Source organism: Palaemon carinicauda, chromosome 25 (assembly GCF_036898095.1).
Source record: "Palaemon carinicauda isolate YSFRI2023 chromosome 25, ASM3689809v2, whole genome shotgun sequence".
Lineage (NCBI taxonomy): Eukaryota > Metazoa > Arthropoda > Malacostraca > Decapoda > Palaemonidae > Palaemon > Palaemon carinicauda.
Genome location: NC_090749.1, coordinates 102,094,679 through 102,110,375, shown reverse-complemented (window position 1 = coordinate 102,110,375; position 15,697 = coordinate 102,094,679). Strand labels below are relative to the sequence as shown.

General features: G+C 41.8%; 1 protein-coding gene across 2 annotated transcripts in view; it reads left to right on the top strand.

Moving 5' to 3' along the window:
* LOC137619302 (chloride intracellular channel exl-1-like) overlaps nt 1–4,982 on the top strand; it is a 12,233-nt gene extending 7,251 nt beyond the window's left edge. For both annotated transcript variants that reach the window (XM_068349463.1, XM_068349462.1), the window contains exons 2-6: nt 402–619; nt 1,568–1,698; nt 2,194–2,392; nt 3,863–4,026; nt 4,581–4,982. In XM_068349463.1, coding sequence (XP_068205564.1) covers nt 431–619; nt 1,568–1,698; nt 2,194–2,392; nt 3,863–4,026; nt 4,581–4,782 — 885 coding nt within the window. In that variant the 5' untranslated portion in view covers nt 402–430 and the 3' untranslated portion in view covers nt 4,783–4,982. The remainder of the gene's footprint in view (nt 1–401; nt 620–1,567; nt 1,699–2,193; nt 2,393–3,862; nt 4,027–4,580) is intronic.
* Nucleotides 4,983–15,697: the final 10,715 nt, after the last annotated feature.

Genomic DNA, 15,697 nt, shown 5'->3' with positions numbered 1-15,697 from the left:
AGCGTCAAATTGCAACTGAAGAAAATAATGCAATTTTGCTATGAATTTCAAGATAAAAGAGGATAGACTGAAAGAAGGAAGAACGGAAGTGGAAATAAAGTTGGAGTACAGTAGAAGATAAACGGTGTGGACGCAGGTCAATACAAGGACCTTAAAGTAATACCTACAGCTAACTGACGGCACTACCCCGCTATTCTGAAAAGACAGAAGGGTCAAACGTGAATGACCTTATTCCAAACTACGTTTAAGAATTTACATATTTTTCCTCATGAGCACGTACAGTATGTTTATTTTTATCGAATATAGTAATTACTTCTAAAACTCTGGACAAAATTCACCCCTCAATACTCCTGGGACTTCACGATCACTACGTCGTCTTAAGTTTTTCTACGATTCCGCAGATTCTACGCACGGCACCGCAACGACCACAATGGGGAGCGTAGGGCAACAACAGCAGCCGCCAAAGACCACAGTACAACCGGGAGTACCCGCGCTGGACGAAGTCACGGCATACGTCAAGGCGGGTGTGGACGGGGAACGCATGGGGGCGTGTCCCTTCTGCCAGAGAGTGTTTATGGTCCTTCTCATCAAGTCACAACAAAAACTGTTGAAGTTTAAGGTGAGCCCGAGAACGGGAGCGAGTCGCTGCCTCGTCGGAAACTCTTGCACTCTCATATCTTAATATTTAATATTTGGCAAAATGTGTTTTGTCAGCTTCAATAACTTGCATTAATGTATGTTATTAATAATATTATAATTTTCACACTGTCTTTATTCTAGTTTTGTTATGCATGGCCTTCCGTTCAATGGAAACTTGCAAAGTCTATCCACAGCTATTTAGCTCATTCCATTCTTTAAAAATTTAAGAAACATGCTTCTTCTCGCTTGCCTGAATGAACATATTCCACTCAAGTCTTACTCCAGTTTCTACCTTAAGGCGAGCAGATGATGGTCTAAAAAGGTGATCCAGTGATCTCAGTAAAGAAATTCATCAATCCCTTAATAAACTCCACAAGATTGAAAGACTCGATACCAGCGTTTGGGGCCTCCGCCTCTCACACATACTGTATTGTCCCCATTCAAACCCATCTCCCATCTTTTATGAATCCCATTCTTTGATATTGTAACGCAGTTCCGGTAGGCCTTGCTGCTTCCTCCGGTGCCTTAGATGACCGCGGAGGTAGCAGCAGTAGGGGATTCAGCAGTATGAAGCTTCATCTGTGGTGGAAATGTGGGAGGTTGGCCTGTGGCATCCTAGCAGTACCAGCTGAACTAGGCTGAGTCCCTGGTTAGGCTGGAGGAACGTAGAGAGTAGATGTCCCCTTTTTTGTTTTGTTTCTTTGTTGATGTTGGCTACCCCTCAAAATTGGGGGAAGTGCCTTTGGTATATGAATAGATTCTCTGATATCACGCCTTGAGCTGCTAATCAACCTCCGTCTCGCAACAGCAATAGCACATCCTGTAACCTAAATCCCCACCAAAATAATCATTCAGAAGAATCCAGTGATGTTAAAGAGAGAAGTTTCTATACTTAGCCACAGAAATATAAACACCGCCGTCCTTTCAGGTAATCACGACAAATCCTGCCAAACCGCCGCCAGAGTTTAAGGCGCTGGGATTGAAACACGTGCCGGCTCTCATTCACGGGGACGACGGATTCGATGCCCTGGACGACATCATACAGTACCTCGACACAAAGTAAGTCTCGGAGGAGAAAATCGCTGTCTGTTCTTGCACTGAGTCTTCATCTTACTCTTCCAAGTTAAAATTGCTAATTGGAGGCATTACTGTATTTCAACATTCTTACGTCATATTACAGTACCGTATAGTAGAGAGGAATATTATGTGTGCTCCAATTAGGGGTAGACACTGTACAAAATATATTTGCCATTAGGGTAATCTAAACTAGACGATACGCATAACAGTGCCTACCCTAAGCCAGCCTATTAAACCAATGCTAGAGAAAATTCTTAATTGCATCTGTTATCTAGATTATCATTAGCACTACTATCTTATTACAGTACTACTGTATTGCTAAGCTGCAACCCTAGTTGTAAAAGCAGGATGCCATAAGTCCTAGGACTCCAACACAGAAAAGTAGCCCAGAGAGGAAAGGAAACAAAATCGAATTAAAACATACCCAATAACCCAAGTTCACCTTGATTATTTCCTAAAGGGCCTTTTGTTTCGCAGGTACCCAGGAGGGGGGCTGGAATACAATAACCCAGACGCCGATTTGGCCACCAAAGACTTCTTCTCCAAGTTCTGCTTCTACATAAAGGCCGTGAACGAGGATCCGTCGAAACTGGACCAGGCCCTGAAAAAGCTCAACATTTTTTTGGAAAAGAGCCTCAACGTAACGAACGGCATCGTCAACGGCAATCCGCACGAGGTAAGAGGGAAACAAATGCTGCGCAAGTAGCAATACAGTACGCTACAATACACGACTGTATTACCAAAACCTTCAACTGACAAAGATTACAGCTTAAACTAGTTTATCCTCTAAGTTAACCCTTTTACCCCCAGGCTATTTGGAAATTTCCAACCCTTAACCCCCAGGGGTTAATTTTTTTCAAGGACATTTTGCAGTATATATTTTTTAAATTGCTCTAACAGCCTTGATTTTTGTCATAGAGAGGTTAGGTTGGTCTCATTCTCTTGGAAAATGCCTGAATTTTCTAAAAAAAATCATCAAAAATATGAAAAAAAAAAAATTTATAGTATTTTTTTGCAAGGACGTACCGGTACGTCCATGGGGTTAAAGGGATGGCTTTTGTGAAACGTAGCCGTACGTCCTTTGGGGGTAAAGGGGTTAACTAATACGCAAGTTGCCGTAATGTCAAGAAACATAACGAATGTGCTTATAACCTAAGACACTCTAGAAAAAGTACAACTCTCCCATGTCCGTAATCTGTTAGGTAACAAACTACACTTGCCACCAAAGAAGGTCTTCGTGGAAAGGCACCACCTACAGTTGGCCCTACACACCACACTATGGACAATGCTAAAGTTTCTGCCTGATACTCTTCCTTCGTTCCCTCTCGTCTCTTCCTAATTAGCCGTCCAACTTCTCGAGTTTAGTTTTGTTTCCGCTTTCTCCTCTCAAGTTAGAACAGGGAATCTACGGATGTGGCCCAGTGATCTTCTTCAACATTTATAATAGCAATGATCATTACTGTAACAGTTACAGAAACTGAGGTATACTAAGATTACATAAGTGTGGCTAATATAACATATAAAATTATTGCTCTAAAGTACAGTAAATGCCATTTTACATAGACAATTACAGTAATATAATCTTGATGTACTAGCCCATTGGAAATGTGCCTGCTTGGTGATTTGCTTGATAGTTTCTTGTGGTGCCTGTAACCTCACCAGCCTTGTGAGCTAGGGACAAGGTCTTGAGGGAACCTATAGGTCTCACTGGCCTCTCCTGGTCCTAGATTTGGTGGAGAGGGGACTTGGCTGCTGATCATATGTATATATGGTCAGTCTGTGAGACATTGTCGATGTCCCTTGCCTCTGCAATTCATAAGCGACCCTTCAACATTTATGTTGCTTTCGATCAATTGTCTACTTAGAGCTCGATCTTAAATTGTATTAAATGAAGAGCATCATGACTGTCTGGGTGACCGATGGCAAACTTATTTTAAAAACTAGCCAGAAAAATCAGTATTATCCACTCATGAATGTAGATTACATTACTTATAAAAAAAGGTAAAGCAGTAATGACCTTCTTCCTAGGCAAACCTATCCCGTACAGTATCCAATAGCACCTAAATTATTCCAAAGTACGTACCATACGGCTTTGCACTTGCAATAATATCGAACCGCCTCACCGAACCATCCTTTCCTTCGCCAGGACGAGGAAGAGGAGAACGCCAACCAAGCTCACATCCAGTATCTGTGCAGCCATCATCTGACACATCTCGACTGTGAAGTCCTTCCCAAGCTGCAACACCTACGCGTGGCGGCCAAGGCGCTGAAAAACTACGACATACCCACCGATCTGAGAGGGTTCTGGAGGTGAGCGAGCGAGCCAATAGTTTCTACGTCGTGTAAAACAAAACTGTAATATTACGAGTGCAACAAGTTACTGTGAAGATTCCACCTTTTATGTCTTAGTTGTCGGTATATAAAAATGATTTACGAGCTTTCAATCAATTTTTTAGCTGGTCAGGATAAGTCAAACTCGGGACTGTAGTAAGGAACTTTTCTATAAAAATCTTTTGGAATCAGCATACAGTTCACTATTACTTATATAATAGATGCTTTTATATTATTAATTATTAAAAGAGTAGGAATTCACCAGCCCCATGAGTCAACCTCGACACTTATAGGGCATCTCTTGATTTCTTTAGGTTAGTTGCCATTCTTATCCATCTAATTATACAGTAGAGATAACCGAAAATTAAACCCTTGTTTATTATATCCAAATTTACTATCTTTTACTGATTTTCAAGAAACTATTATTCATTATCTTATTGCCAATAAATGTAATCAGTACCAAATAGATTTAGCTCCTTGCTTTAGCATTTAGGAAGAAAAAACTGTTTCTAATTGCCTTTCTACGCTTCCAGATACCTCCACGCAGCCTACACGCACCCGGTTTTCGTCAGGACGTGCCCCTGCGACCAGGAAATCATCCTGCACTGGCACGACAGACCGGAGACGCCAAAGCTGTCGCACAAGAAGCACTCCGTCATCGCAAAGGAAAAGCCAAAGTTCTCGTTCGACGTGCCGGTGCATGCCTCCGTGGTGACGATCATTGACGAGAGCTAATCGCATCGAAGGTCTCGAGTTACGCTAATCGCATCGAAGGTCTCGAGTTACGCTAGTGGGATTCGCGGCCGCGTGCCGCTTCTCTGTACCGCAATGAAATTGGCCCGCTTACCCAGACGCCACTGTTGTCTCAGTCAAGAATATTTATCTTTAAATATGAATATGTGATTTTCTTTTGTATAAAATATAAAAAAAACCTCTTTTGCCATTTCGTTCAATTACCTACAGATCAATTGCAGTTTATTAAGCCATAACAAAGCTCCAAACACATTGATATATCTTCTTTTTGTAAAGATAAGCATTTCAAGTTAGGATTTATTTCTTATTTTGGCCGAAATAAAAAAAATCTCCCAATTCTACAAATTTAACTTGTTCATACCAAGATCATATATCTCATGTGTATTTTTTCAGGAACTTATAAAACTTATTATTATTATCATCATCACTATGATTACTAATATTACTAGCTTGATAAGTAGGATGTCATGAGCCCTATGATGGTTCAAACTGGAAAAATAGCCCAGTGAGGAAAGTAAATAAGAAAACAAAGAATAGTACACCAGAATGTACCCTCAAGCATAAGAACTCCTACCAGATGTATAAACAAAACTCTCAGTATCAAGTTATGAGTAATTGAAAAATAAACTTACATCAAATTATCAAACAAACGTAATTTAAAATGACAGATCTCTAAAATCCCAATTTTAAAAAGGCTGCGACTTACGAACGAGATAAATCCGCACAAGGTATTACAAACAATTTAAAGTCATAACAAAACAATTTGGAATTATTTATTCGGAGATCAATGATATTGCTTCATAACCCAAAAAACACTAAGTTAACAGAATTTCTTTCTTTCAAGAATCATCTATAAATTTTTAATCTCTAGGATTTGAACATACAAGAGCATGATGAAAGACGTAAATGACTTATGAAAATAAAGGGAATTATAATCCACTAACTCTTTTGTAAAGAGATCCTAAGAGAATCTGGTCACTGGATTTAATATACCCCTTCCAACATGAACTAATCAACAATATTCAGCCCTAGATTCTTCTTCTTCTTCTTTAGATTGCCCGGAGCTTCTCTCCAGACAGGGGTTTTTTGACGCTGCGTCTAGCCCCTAGGTGGTTTACAGCCCTAGATGGAAAAGCAATCCTAGAGAGTAGAAGACCATGGTACAGAGGCTATGGCACTAACCAAGAGTAGAGAACAATTTGAGGTCTGGAAACAATAAAGAATAGAAATGAATCAGGAGCGATGGAAAGTAGAGGGGGCCAAGAAATAATAGATGAAAAGGATAACTATGGAAGGAATTTGTATTTTTCCTATTCATACAAACACAAGTCCTATACACAGGAGAAGATAACAGCGAAGCTGAAGTACACGGCCTTTAAAATGTAAAAACGAGGTGTCAACAATCGGCCAGTATCGGGGAAGCACCGTTCCCCATTTTGCTCACTGACAAAGCACTTTGATTGCACCAGGGACTCTCTAGAGGGATGGTGGACAAATACAAGTGAAGAACTCTGGTTTGTATAGCTTGGGAAAATAAGATCTATACTTCCAAATTTGTCATTTGCTCCAATACACATACAAAAAAAATCGTTCTTTACTTATTGCAGACTAATCCCACGGCAGGAGGATGTCCCAGTTCCAACTGGCTGGATATTTATCCCGGCATGCCCAAACTCATGTTTTATGATGTAGACAGAGTACAGGATCCTTACACCTTACTGATACAAGCAGGTCCACGGCCCTTGCAACAAAGGGTAACGAGCAGAATGTCTCAGTATTGTAACATATAATATATTTATGTAATGGGTTTGACTGATTCGTGTGGTACTTGTATATTGATAAAGTTTGCCTGGTTACATCCCACTCCCCTCACAAGGAGTTTGAGGAAGACTTCTATAACATGGCATAGAACAATATTTGTATATCTGGGGCTTACCTGCAGACAAATCGGATCCCGCTGGCAGGGTTATTGATACTGTGCCCCCAAGAGATGGGAAGGTGAAAGGAAAAGAAAGGGCCATTCATTCTTACTTTCACGCCAAGCTAACAAGTAACCTGTCCTCGATTTTCTGCTAATGGTTTTGTGAGAGGGAGCTAAGGTAGCTATACCAGTTACTGTGCAGTTACTACAGGTCCAAGAGAAAATGTCTAAGGACCTGTGGGTCCAATCGAACAGGTAGTGGGCAGTAAATCTCGTTTGTCATTTATAAACACCTACTTTGAGTACCTGCAACACAGAGAGACTCTTTCTGAATGCTAAGGTCGTATCGATTCCCCTAATGTCATGTTCTATAGCTTACATCTCTCTTGGAGAGGAAGGTGACGAGGGTCCAAGAAGAAATAGTATTTATGGTCACCTTCGTGACTCTCCCAGTAATTACAAAAAAAAAAAAAAAAAAGGTTGTATATGGGGACGATATGTGTGTGCGCTTGATATCTAAACACCGCTCTCACAGGATGGAAACACAATTGATCAGGATCATAGGTTACCTCTAGAGCTTGAGATTTGAAAAGTTAGCCTGAAATCAGGCATCGGCAGATTCAGGGTTTTAGCGACGAACTCCAGGACGATGAAGAACGAGATGTTGAAGAGGAGACCACGCAGCTTACTGACCCGCTTAGCCGAGGCCAGAGCGAGCGAGAAAACCATTTTGAGGGTGAGGCTAATGTCCTTAGGAACCTCAATGGTTCGTACGGGGGAACCTTTTAATGAACGGAGATACCTTGGTCATATAACAGGGCGGTGGTCTCACCTCCAACGGAGATCAGGACTGTTCAAAGTTCTGTATGAGCGTAGAAAGTTCTACCTAGGAGGAAATATCAACTCCGTTTAGCCTAAGACTTGGCTCAAAAATGAGAGATAGCCTTTCACAGCTAACACCGAGCAGATTTTCCTCCCGGAGATAAGGTTAAAAATCGGCTATCAAGGGTACAGAGGCTCTGAGAAGAGAGACAACCCCTTCTACAACATCAATCACAGAAGATGACCCACTTGACTTGAGTGAGGTCGCAAACAGGTCGACAGTCGGCTAACCCCAAAAAGCCACTATCTTGTTCGCCATCCGAGGCTGCAAAGACCATCCGGATCCAACTACAGTATTTGCATCTTCCTGCTCAACTTCTACCAAGAATAAAGCGAGGTGATTAGGTGATAGCGTTGATCTGCGCCCAATCAAATATTTCCACTGCTAGCTGGCAGAGCTGAAGCGAAACAGTACCTACCTCCTTGCTTGTTTACGTAAACCACCAAGGGTGTTGTCGCTCATCAACACCACCAATTGGCCCGTGACTAAAGGGCAAAAGAATTGAGGAGCAAGTAGAGCTGTTCTGAGCTCTAATATATTGATGTGGGCCTGACGTTCACCGTCTGACCATTGTCCTGATGCCAGATGTTGGAGGATATGCACCACCACCCTTCCTTCGATGCATACGTGAACAACCTTAATTCCGGAGGCAGTAAGTGAAGGGCTGAATCCTTCAGATGATTGGCTTCACTCGCCCGTCATTTCACATCTTGTATTTGCTCTTCCCCTACTGGAACTGGCCTTCCAGGGGAGTTGATGCCCTGAGACCAATGATTCTTCATTTGCCATTGGATGGAACACATCAAGAGACGTCCGTTCGGGATGAGCCACTCCAAGGATGCTATACGGCTTACTAAACTCTGCCACTGATGTGCATGTCAATTTCTAAGCGTGCGCGGACAGAGTGTCGAAAGACAGAGTGTCGAAGGACAGAGCATCGAAGGACAAAGTGTCGAATGGACAAAACGTCGAACAGACAAAGTGTCGAACAGACAAAATGTCGAACAGACAATGTGTCGAACAGACAATGTGTCAAAATTATAAAAATGATAAATGATAAAATATAAATGATAAAAAGAGAGAGAATACAGTATCCATTTAACTAACGACCTAATTAACCTTTATCTATATAATAATGTTTACATTGGTATATCCTTACATATAACTATATAACAATGATAAAATATAAATAATAAAAACAGAAAGAATACAGTATCCATTTAACTAACGACCTAATTAACCTTTAACTATATAATAATGTTTACATTGGTATATCCTTACATATAACTATATAACAATGTTTACAATGATATATCTTTACATATAACAATTCTTACATTGTTATATTCTTACATGCATATTCTAGAGAGAGATAGAGAGAATATATATACGGTATTCAGTCTGTTAGAGATTTCTCACCAGATACCTTCTTTCGAGATTCAAGTTTCAATTTAAATTTCCATTCTACCTAACCTATAATAATGGAGATTATCAAGACTCAATAAGTTAATTAAATCTTTTGATGATGAAACCGATGAAACATTAGGAGAATTTTTACAATATTTTGAAGTTACATGGCTTGGAATCGTCCAGAGGGGAAGAAGAAGAAAGCCATTATATGAAATTGACTTGTGGTCAGTTCACGAGAGAGTTGCAAAAGATTTGCCTAGGACCAATAACTCCGTTGAAGGGTGGCATAATGCTTTTCATGGAAGAGTGAAGATTTGCCACCCAACAGAGGACAAACTTTTACGAAAACTTCGTATGGAGCAGGCCAGCACTGAAATGATTCTAGGACAAATTCAACAAGGCCATGATGTAAAAAGAAAATACAAGAAATATGCTCTCCTTAACCTAAGACTAAAAAGTATTTTTGATACATATGACGTCAATGATGGGTTACAATATCTTCGAGCCATCGCTCACAATCTTTAAATAAATATTGCTACAAGTTTTTTTAATACATTAATACATTTGTATTTTCATAATTTATGTCTTCTCATAAAGGGATTTTGACGAAGGAAAAATCTATTTCTGGGGAGAGACCTGTGACGGCCGGCAAAAAAGTCCTTCTTTGTACTTTTTCTGATATAAATCTTCCAAATATACCAGAGAAAATTAAAAGCATGGAATGCAGAGGTTACAACCCTCGCGCGAGCACCTTGTTGGTGTCGTATATCTAACAAGGGCGTTTGTAAAACACTATTCACAGGCTGTCTTCCATTTAGATAATCCCTTCATCAAAGGGGGAGGGCCGTGACAGGCCCTAGAGAATACAGTTGGGTTACCCTACCGAAACCTACCACTCGCGCTCACCAGGTCATCCTTCTGTTTTGGACTTGCCCGCAAAGTTGATAAGTGTTTTGCCCAGTGTTTTTCGAAGTGATTGGCGTTAATTTAACATGACTGACGTTACTACTTCACCCTTACCAATGTTAAGTACCATAGTTTGTTTTGGCAGCTTTTGACAGTACCGGGCATTTGTTCTGTTTCCAATATGGTGGTTTTTAGTTTTGGAAGCGATTGTCCTGCCGAGGTATCGGCAGCCATTTTGGGTTATGTTCGCTTCGGTAAATATTCTAGTTATTTTTGCCCATCTGGTACTCTGTCATCTAGGTTATATCACTTACGTTTTATGGCCTTTTTGTGTTATCATTAATTTTTACTATGGTATTTATTTGCTTGCAAGTCCAATTTGGACCTACGAAGAATAGCGATTTAAAGAATAGCGAATTAAAGTTTAGCGATTTAGTCTGTTAGTTTGTACTCGCCTCAGTGGCTTCGATTTAGACTATATCCTTGTTTATTTGTTACGTTGTCGTTATTCTTCGTTCTTGGTTATTACAATTACTAAGAAAAGCAATCAATTTTATTAATTTTCTTGTTTTATTGTGTGATGTTAGTTTTTTATTATGTAACCTTGAGAGCGAAAACAGAGACTGCTCGTTCCGTTCTACGGATATGAGTTATCCCTTCTCTCGTTTTCTTTGTTAGCTCGAGTAAGAGAGGTGAATTTCCCGTTCTCCGTTTTTATACGATCACGAGTTATTCAGGCCTCCTCTTAGCCTAATAAAAGCCAAACTCAAAGACATCAATCGAGTTTGGAGAAAGAGAGCTACAGTACCTATAAGAGACATGGTCTCGAAGATCCCCTCTGTCTTGAAAATGAGACTACGCCCATGGTCCGAACCGAAGGACCTCTCCAAATCGGTTCCTCTACAATTCCCACCTCCACAAGTGACATTCCATACAGCCGCGTCTCTAAGTGGATGGGGGAGATTACTCCGAACATCAGATGTTTCAGGTTCTTGGTCACTCTCCATGAAACAGTCCCATATCATTGTTCTCAAAGCCATGGCAGTGTTCTTGACCCTGAAGAGAGACTCTCCTCCGAGGTCGACCCACATCAGAGTAGTGTCAGACAGCACAGACGCAGTACACTACGTCAACAGGGGAGGATCCAAGTCACCCAACCTGAATCAGATCCTGGTCACTATCTTCGCCTGGGCAACAGAAGAGAACTGGTTCCTGTCAGCACCTCACCTAGCGGGAGGCCAGAATGTGAGAGCGGACTCACTATCCAGGACGGATCCACTGGAGTCAGAATGGTCTCTAGACATAATTTCATTCCGGTGGATACTCAGGCTCGTTCCAGGCCTCCAGGTAGATCTATTCGCAACTCAGATGAATCACTAACTTCCTTGTTATGTGACCCCAACCCTGGACCCTCGGGCTTATGCCATGGACGCATTACCCCGGGATTGGAACCATTAGAAGAAGATTTCCCTATCTCCCCCAGGGAATCTTCTAAAAACTTTTACACAAACTACGCTCCTTCCGGGGCGCAGTGGCTTTAGTACCACCTCACTGGCCAAGAACAGTTGGTTTCCTCTCCTCCTCGAGTTGAAACTCAGTTCCATCCGGATCCCGTTCCTCAAACTGACCCGAGTATCCAAACTCACTGTGTCAGATTACTCAAGGATAGCCAAAACTCTAACTTTGTGGACTACAGGAAGTTGGCAGCTCGTAGAGATGCGAACATTGAACCGGAAACGATCTCTTCATCGAATGGGACAAAAGGGACTCGACAATTCGCCAATATGATTCGGCCGTTAACAACTAGTAGGTCCCCTAAGAGTGCAGACCATACTCGTATGTCCCCGCATTTAGCCATCTCTTTCTTGAGGTTCCTATTTGTCAAAGGCCTAACAGTTAGCACTTTAACCACCATCAAGTCAGCTTTGAAGAAGATCTTCCTTGTTGGGTTCAACATTAACCTAGCTGATTCCTATTTCTCATCAACACCAAAAACATGTGCTAGGCTTCAACCTTCGGTTCGGCCACAAAAGGTCTCTTGGTCTCTGAATGGTGTTCTCAAACTTGCGATGGACACGGACAATGAATCCTGCTCTTATATCACTCTTCTTAGGAAGACTTTATTTCTAACGGCTATGGCCTCAGGTGATGGAACATCAGAACTAGCAGCTCTCTCACGAAACCCGGAAAACATAGATTTCCTCCCTTCAGCCGAAGTACTCCTTTTCCAGACAAAGCTTCCCTAGCTAAAAAATGAGGATCCGCAAAATAGGTGCTCCCCTCGGAAGATTATTCTTCATCCCCAGGATTTTTCTCCGTGTACAGTCACACTCTCAAGCCCCTTTTTAGCTAGAACTGCCACCCGCTCGTCTGGCCCCTTGGTTATCAGGGAACAAGGAGGTACTATTTCCATTCACGGTATCAGGCAACAAATCCTCTACTTCATTAAACATACTAATCCGGAATCATTTCTCCAGGCTCATGATATACGGACAGTAGATGCCTCCAACAATGACTTCCAGAACAGGGACTTTGATGATTTTAAAAAATATACGGGTTGGAAATCCCCTATGGTTGTCAAACGCCAATATCTAAAGATCTTACAGGCCCTTAAATACCCGACGATGGCAGAGGGGAGCATTGATGTATGATGTATATTTATGATCCTATATCCATTTTATTTTTTTAAAAGCGCTGAATGACCTTGTAATCCCAGTGCTTGGCGTAAGCCTAAATTGAATAATCAACTCAAAAAACATTTATAACTCCTTGTAACTCTCTATCTTCTGAATGACCTTGAAGTCCCATTGCTTGACGTAAGCCTAAAATCAATAATCAAATCCAATCTATCTCTCTCTCTTTTTAACTTTTGTCCATTCTACACTTTGTCCATTCGACACTTTGTCCATTCTACACTTTGTCCATTCGACACTTTGTCCTTCGACGCTCTGTCCTTCGACACTCTGTCCTAATACCATTTCTAAGTACTGTATACAAGTCTTTATTCAGGCAACAAAACTGACCTCCCCCAGTTTACCACAATTCCCAGATTGTGACAGATCGAGAGAAGTTTGTCTAGGTGAAGGAGAAAGACCTTCTCTGAGTCTGGCAATATACGCCATTAGTCCAGATATTGCAATAAATGGATTCCATCTGCCATGAGCTTAGGCTAATACCAGAGTGAAGACTTAAGGTGCTACTGAGATTCCAAAACATTGCCCCACAATTGGTACACCGCGTTTGCCTTGATGAACCGGAGGTCATTCCTGGAGGCGGGATGTGCTGGGATCTGGAAGTACGCAGCCTTCAAGTATATTGTCATCATGAAGTCCAAGGGTCTGATAGTTGCCTGATCTTGGCACCAGTCTTCATTTTTAACAGAGTCTGCACAGCAAACTCGTTCAAAGCCGAACAGTCTATGACTGTACTTAGGCCTCCTGATGCCTTCTCGACAAGAAAGAGTCGACTGAAGAAGCCTGGGGACCCGTTGCAGACCTCTTGTGGAGTAACCTTCTCTAATATGACCTGGACTTCTGCCCGAAGGGGAAGGTCCTTCGTCAATCCCTAATGAAAGGACAATGACATCATTGGTGGAGGAAGCAGGAGAGGGGGAGCGCTGATGGATGAGATGCGGTATCCGGAGAGTAGAACGTTTACCATCCTCCGTTTTGCCCCGTAATACCACCATCTCCTCCATCTGGAGGATTGGCCCTCCTAGAGGGGTCAATGGACTCACTTCTTGCCTCTTCCTCGTCTGCTCGAAAAGGGTACCTGCTGTCCTCTTCCCCATCTTGAGGTGGACTGGACGGGGCGGGAATCAATCTTTGGGGCAGGTTTATGAGTCTGTCTTACTAGAGGCGAAGATCTCAGTTGACCAGAAGTGAAAGTGGCTTGTGGGTGCCGAAGTGACAGCCTGGTGCAGAAGCAAGTCTAGGCTTGCCTTCCTCCAATTCTTGACCGCCGTCTCAACATCCTCCATCGGGAAAATGAAGGGACCCTCAACAGACACTTTCTTAGGATGCAGGACCTCCCTACAGTCAATCTACCTTGAAAATTTGGAGGCCACGGCGTTGCGCCTCTTTAGGACCCAATTGGCTTACTAGTTGGCAGCCTAATGGGTGAGGAACTCTATGACCCTGGACCCTGAGAACCTCTGTGTCGGCTGGAAAACTGGCGGTACCTGAGCAGCAGTCACTCTGGCACACTATTCTATCTTATTTTTCTTCCTCCTGTTTTTTTTGAAGTTTTTATAGTTTATTTATGAAAGATTTACTTTAATGATGTTACTGTTTTTGAAATATTTTAATTATCATTACTTCTCATTTAAAGGTTATTTCCTTATTTTCTGCAGTCACTGGGCTATTTTTCCCTGTTGGAGCCCTAGGACTTATAGCATTCTGCATTTCCATCTAGGATTGCCGCTTAGAAATAATAATAATAATAATCCAGGAGGCCATGCTCTCCATATTCAAGGTGACGTTAGCTGCAAAGATGACGAGCTAAGACGCTAACCGATCTGCCGTAATATGATATTTTCCTTATAAAATAAATTTTTGAATATACTTACCCGGTGAATATATAATAGCTGACGTCTCCGACGGCCCGACAGATTCCAAAAACTCGCGAGCGATCGCCATGAAGGTTGCGGGTGTGCCCACCAGCGCCGACTATCGGCCAGATACCGCATATACTTCTCAACCACTCCAGTTCTTCTCAGTCCGCTGGGTCTCTATCGGGGAGGAAGGGAGGGCCTTTAATCTTATATATTCACCGGGTAAGTATATTCAAAAATTTATTTTATAAGGAAAATATCATTTTTAAATATTAAACTTAGCCGGTGAATATATAATAGCTGATTCACACCCATGGTGGTGGGTAGAGACCAGTATTAATACAATAAAGGCGTATATGCTCAAGAGTTTTTTGACAAATATTTCATAAAAAAAAACCAACTTAAGTATAGGTACCTGGTAAGGAAGCTGACTCTGATGATTACTCTGCCTCATTAGTCCGCTTTCCTCACGAAGCCCAGCCATCCCCTCAGGATGCTCTAAGACTCCCAGAAGCTGTTATATCCAGGGCGAACACCCCTATAACAGGACCTCATCAATACCCTTAATCTGGGCGCTCTCAAGAAACAACATTTGACGACCCGCCAAATCAAAAAGATTGCGAAAGACTTCCTAGTCTTCCGTACAACCCAAGACAAGATTAAAAAACATTTCAAGAGAAGATTAAAAGGATATTGGGATTAAGGGAATGTAGTGGTAGAACCCTCACCCACTACTGCACTCGCTGCAACGAATGGACCCAGGGTGTAGCAGTCCTCATAAAGAGTCTGGACGTCTTTTAAGTAAAATGAAGCGAACACTGACTTGCTCCTCCAAAAGGTCGCGTCCATAATACTTCGAAGAGATCTGTTTTGCTTAAAAGCCACCGAAGTTGCTATTGCTCTCACTTCGTGAGTCTTGACCTTAAGCAAACAACGATCTTTCTCATTTAAATGAGAATGTGCCTCCCGGATTAAAAGTCTAATAAAGTACGATAACGCATTTTTAGACATGGGCAATGAGGGCTTCTTAATGGAGCACCATAAGGCCTCAGAACCACCTCGTATTGGTTTAGTTCGAGCTAAGTAAAACTTAAGAGCTCTAACGGGGCACAGCACTCTTTCAACTTCATTACCTACGATTTCTGACAGACTAGGTATTTCAAAAGATTTAGGCCAAGGACGAGACGGCAGTTCGTTCTTGGCCAAAAAACCAAGTTGAAGAGAA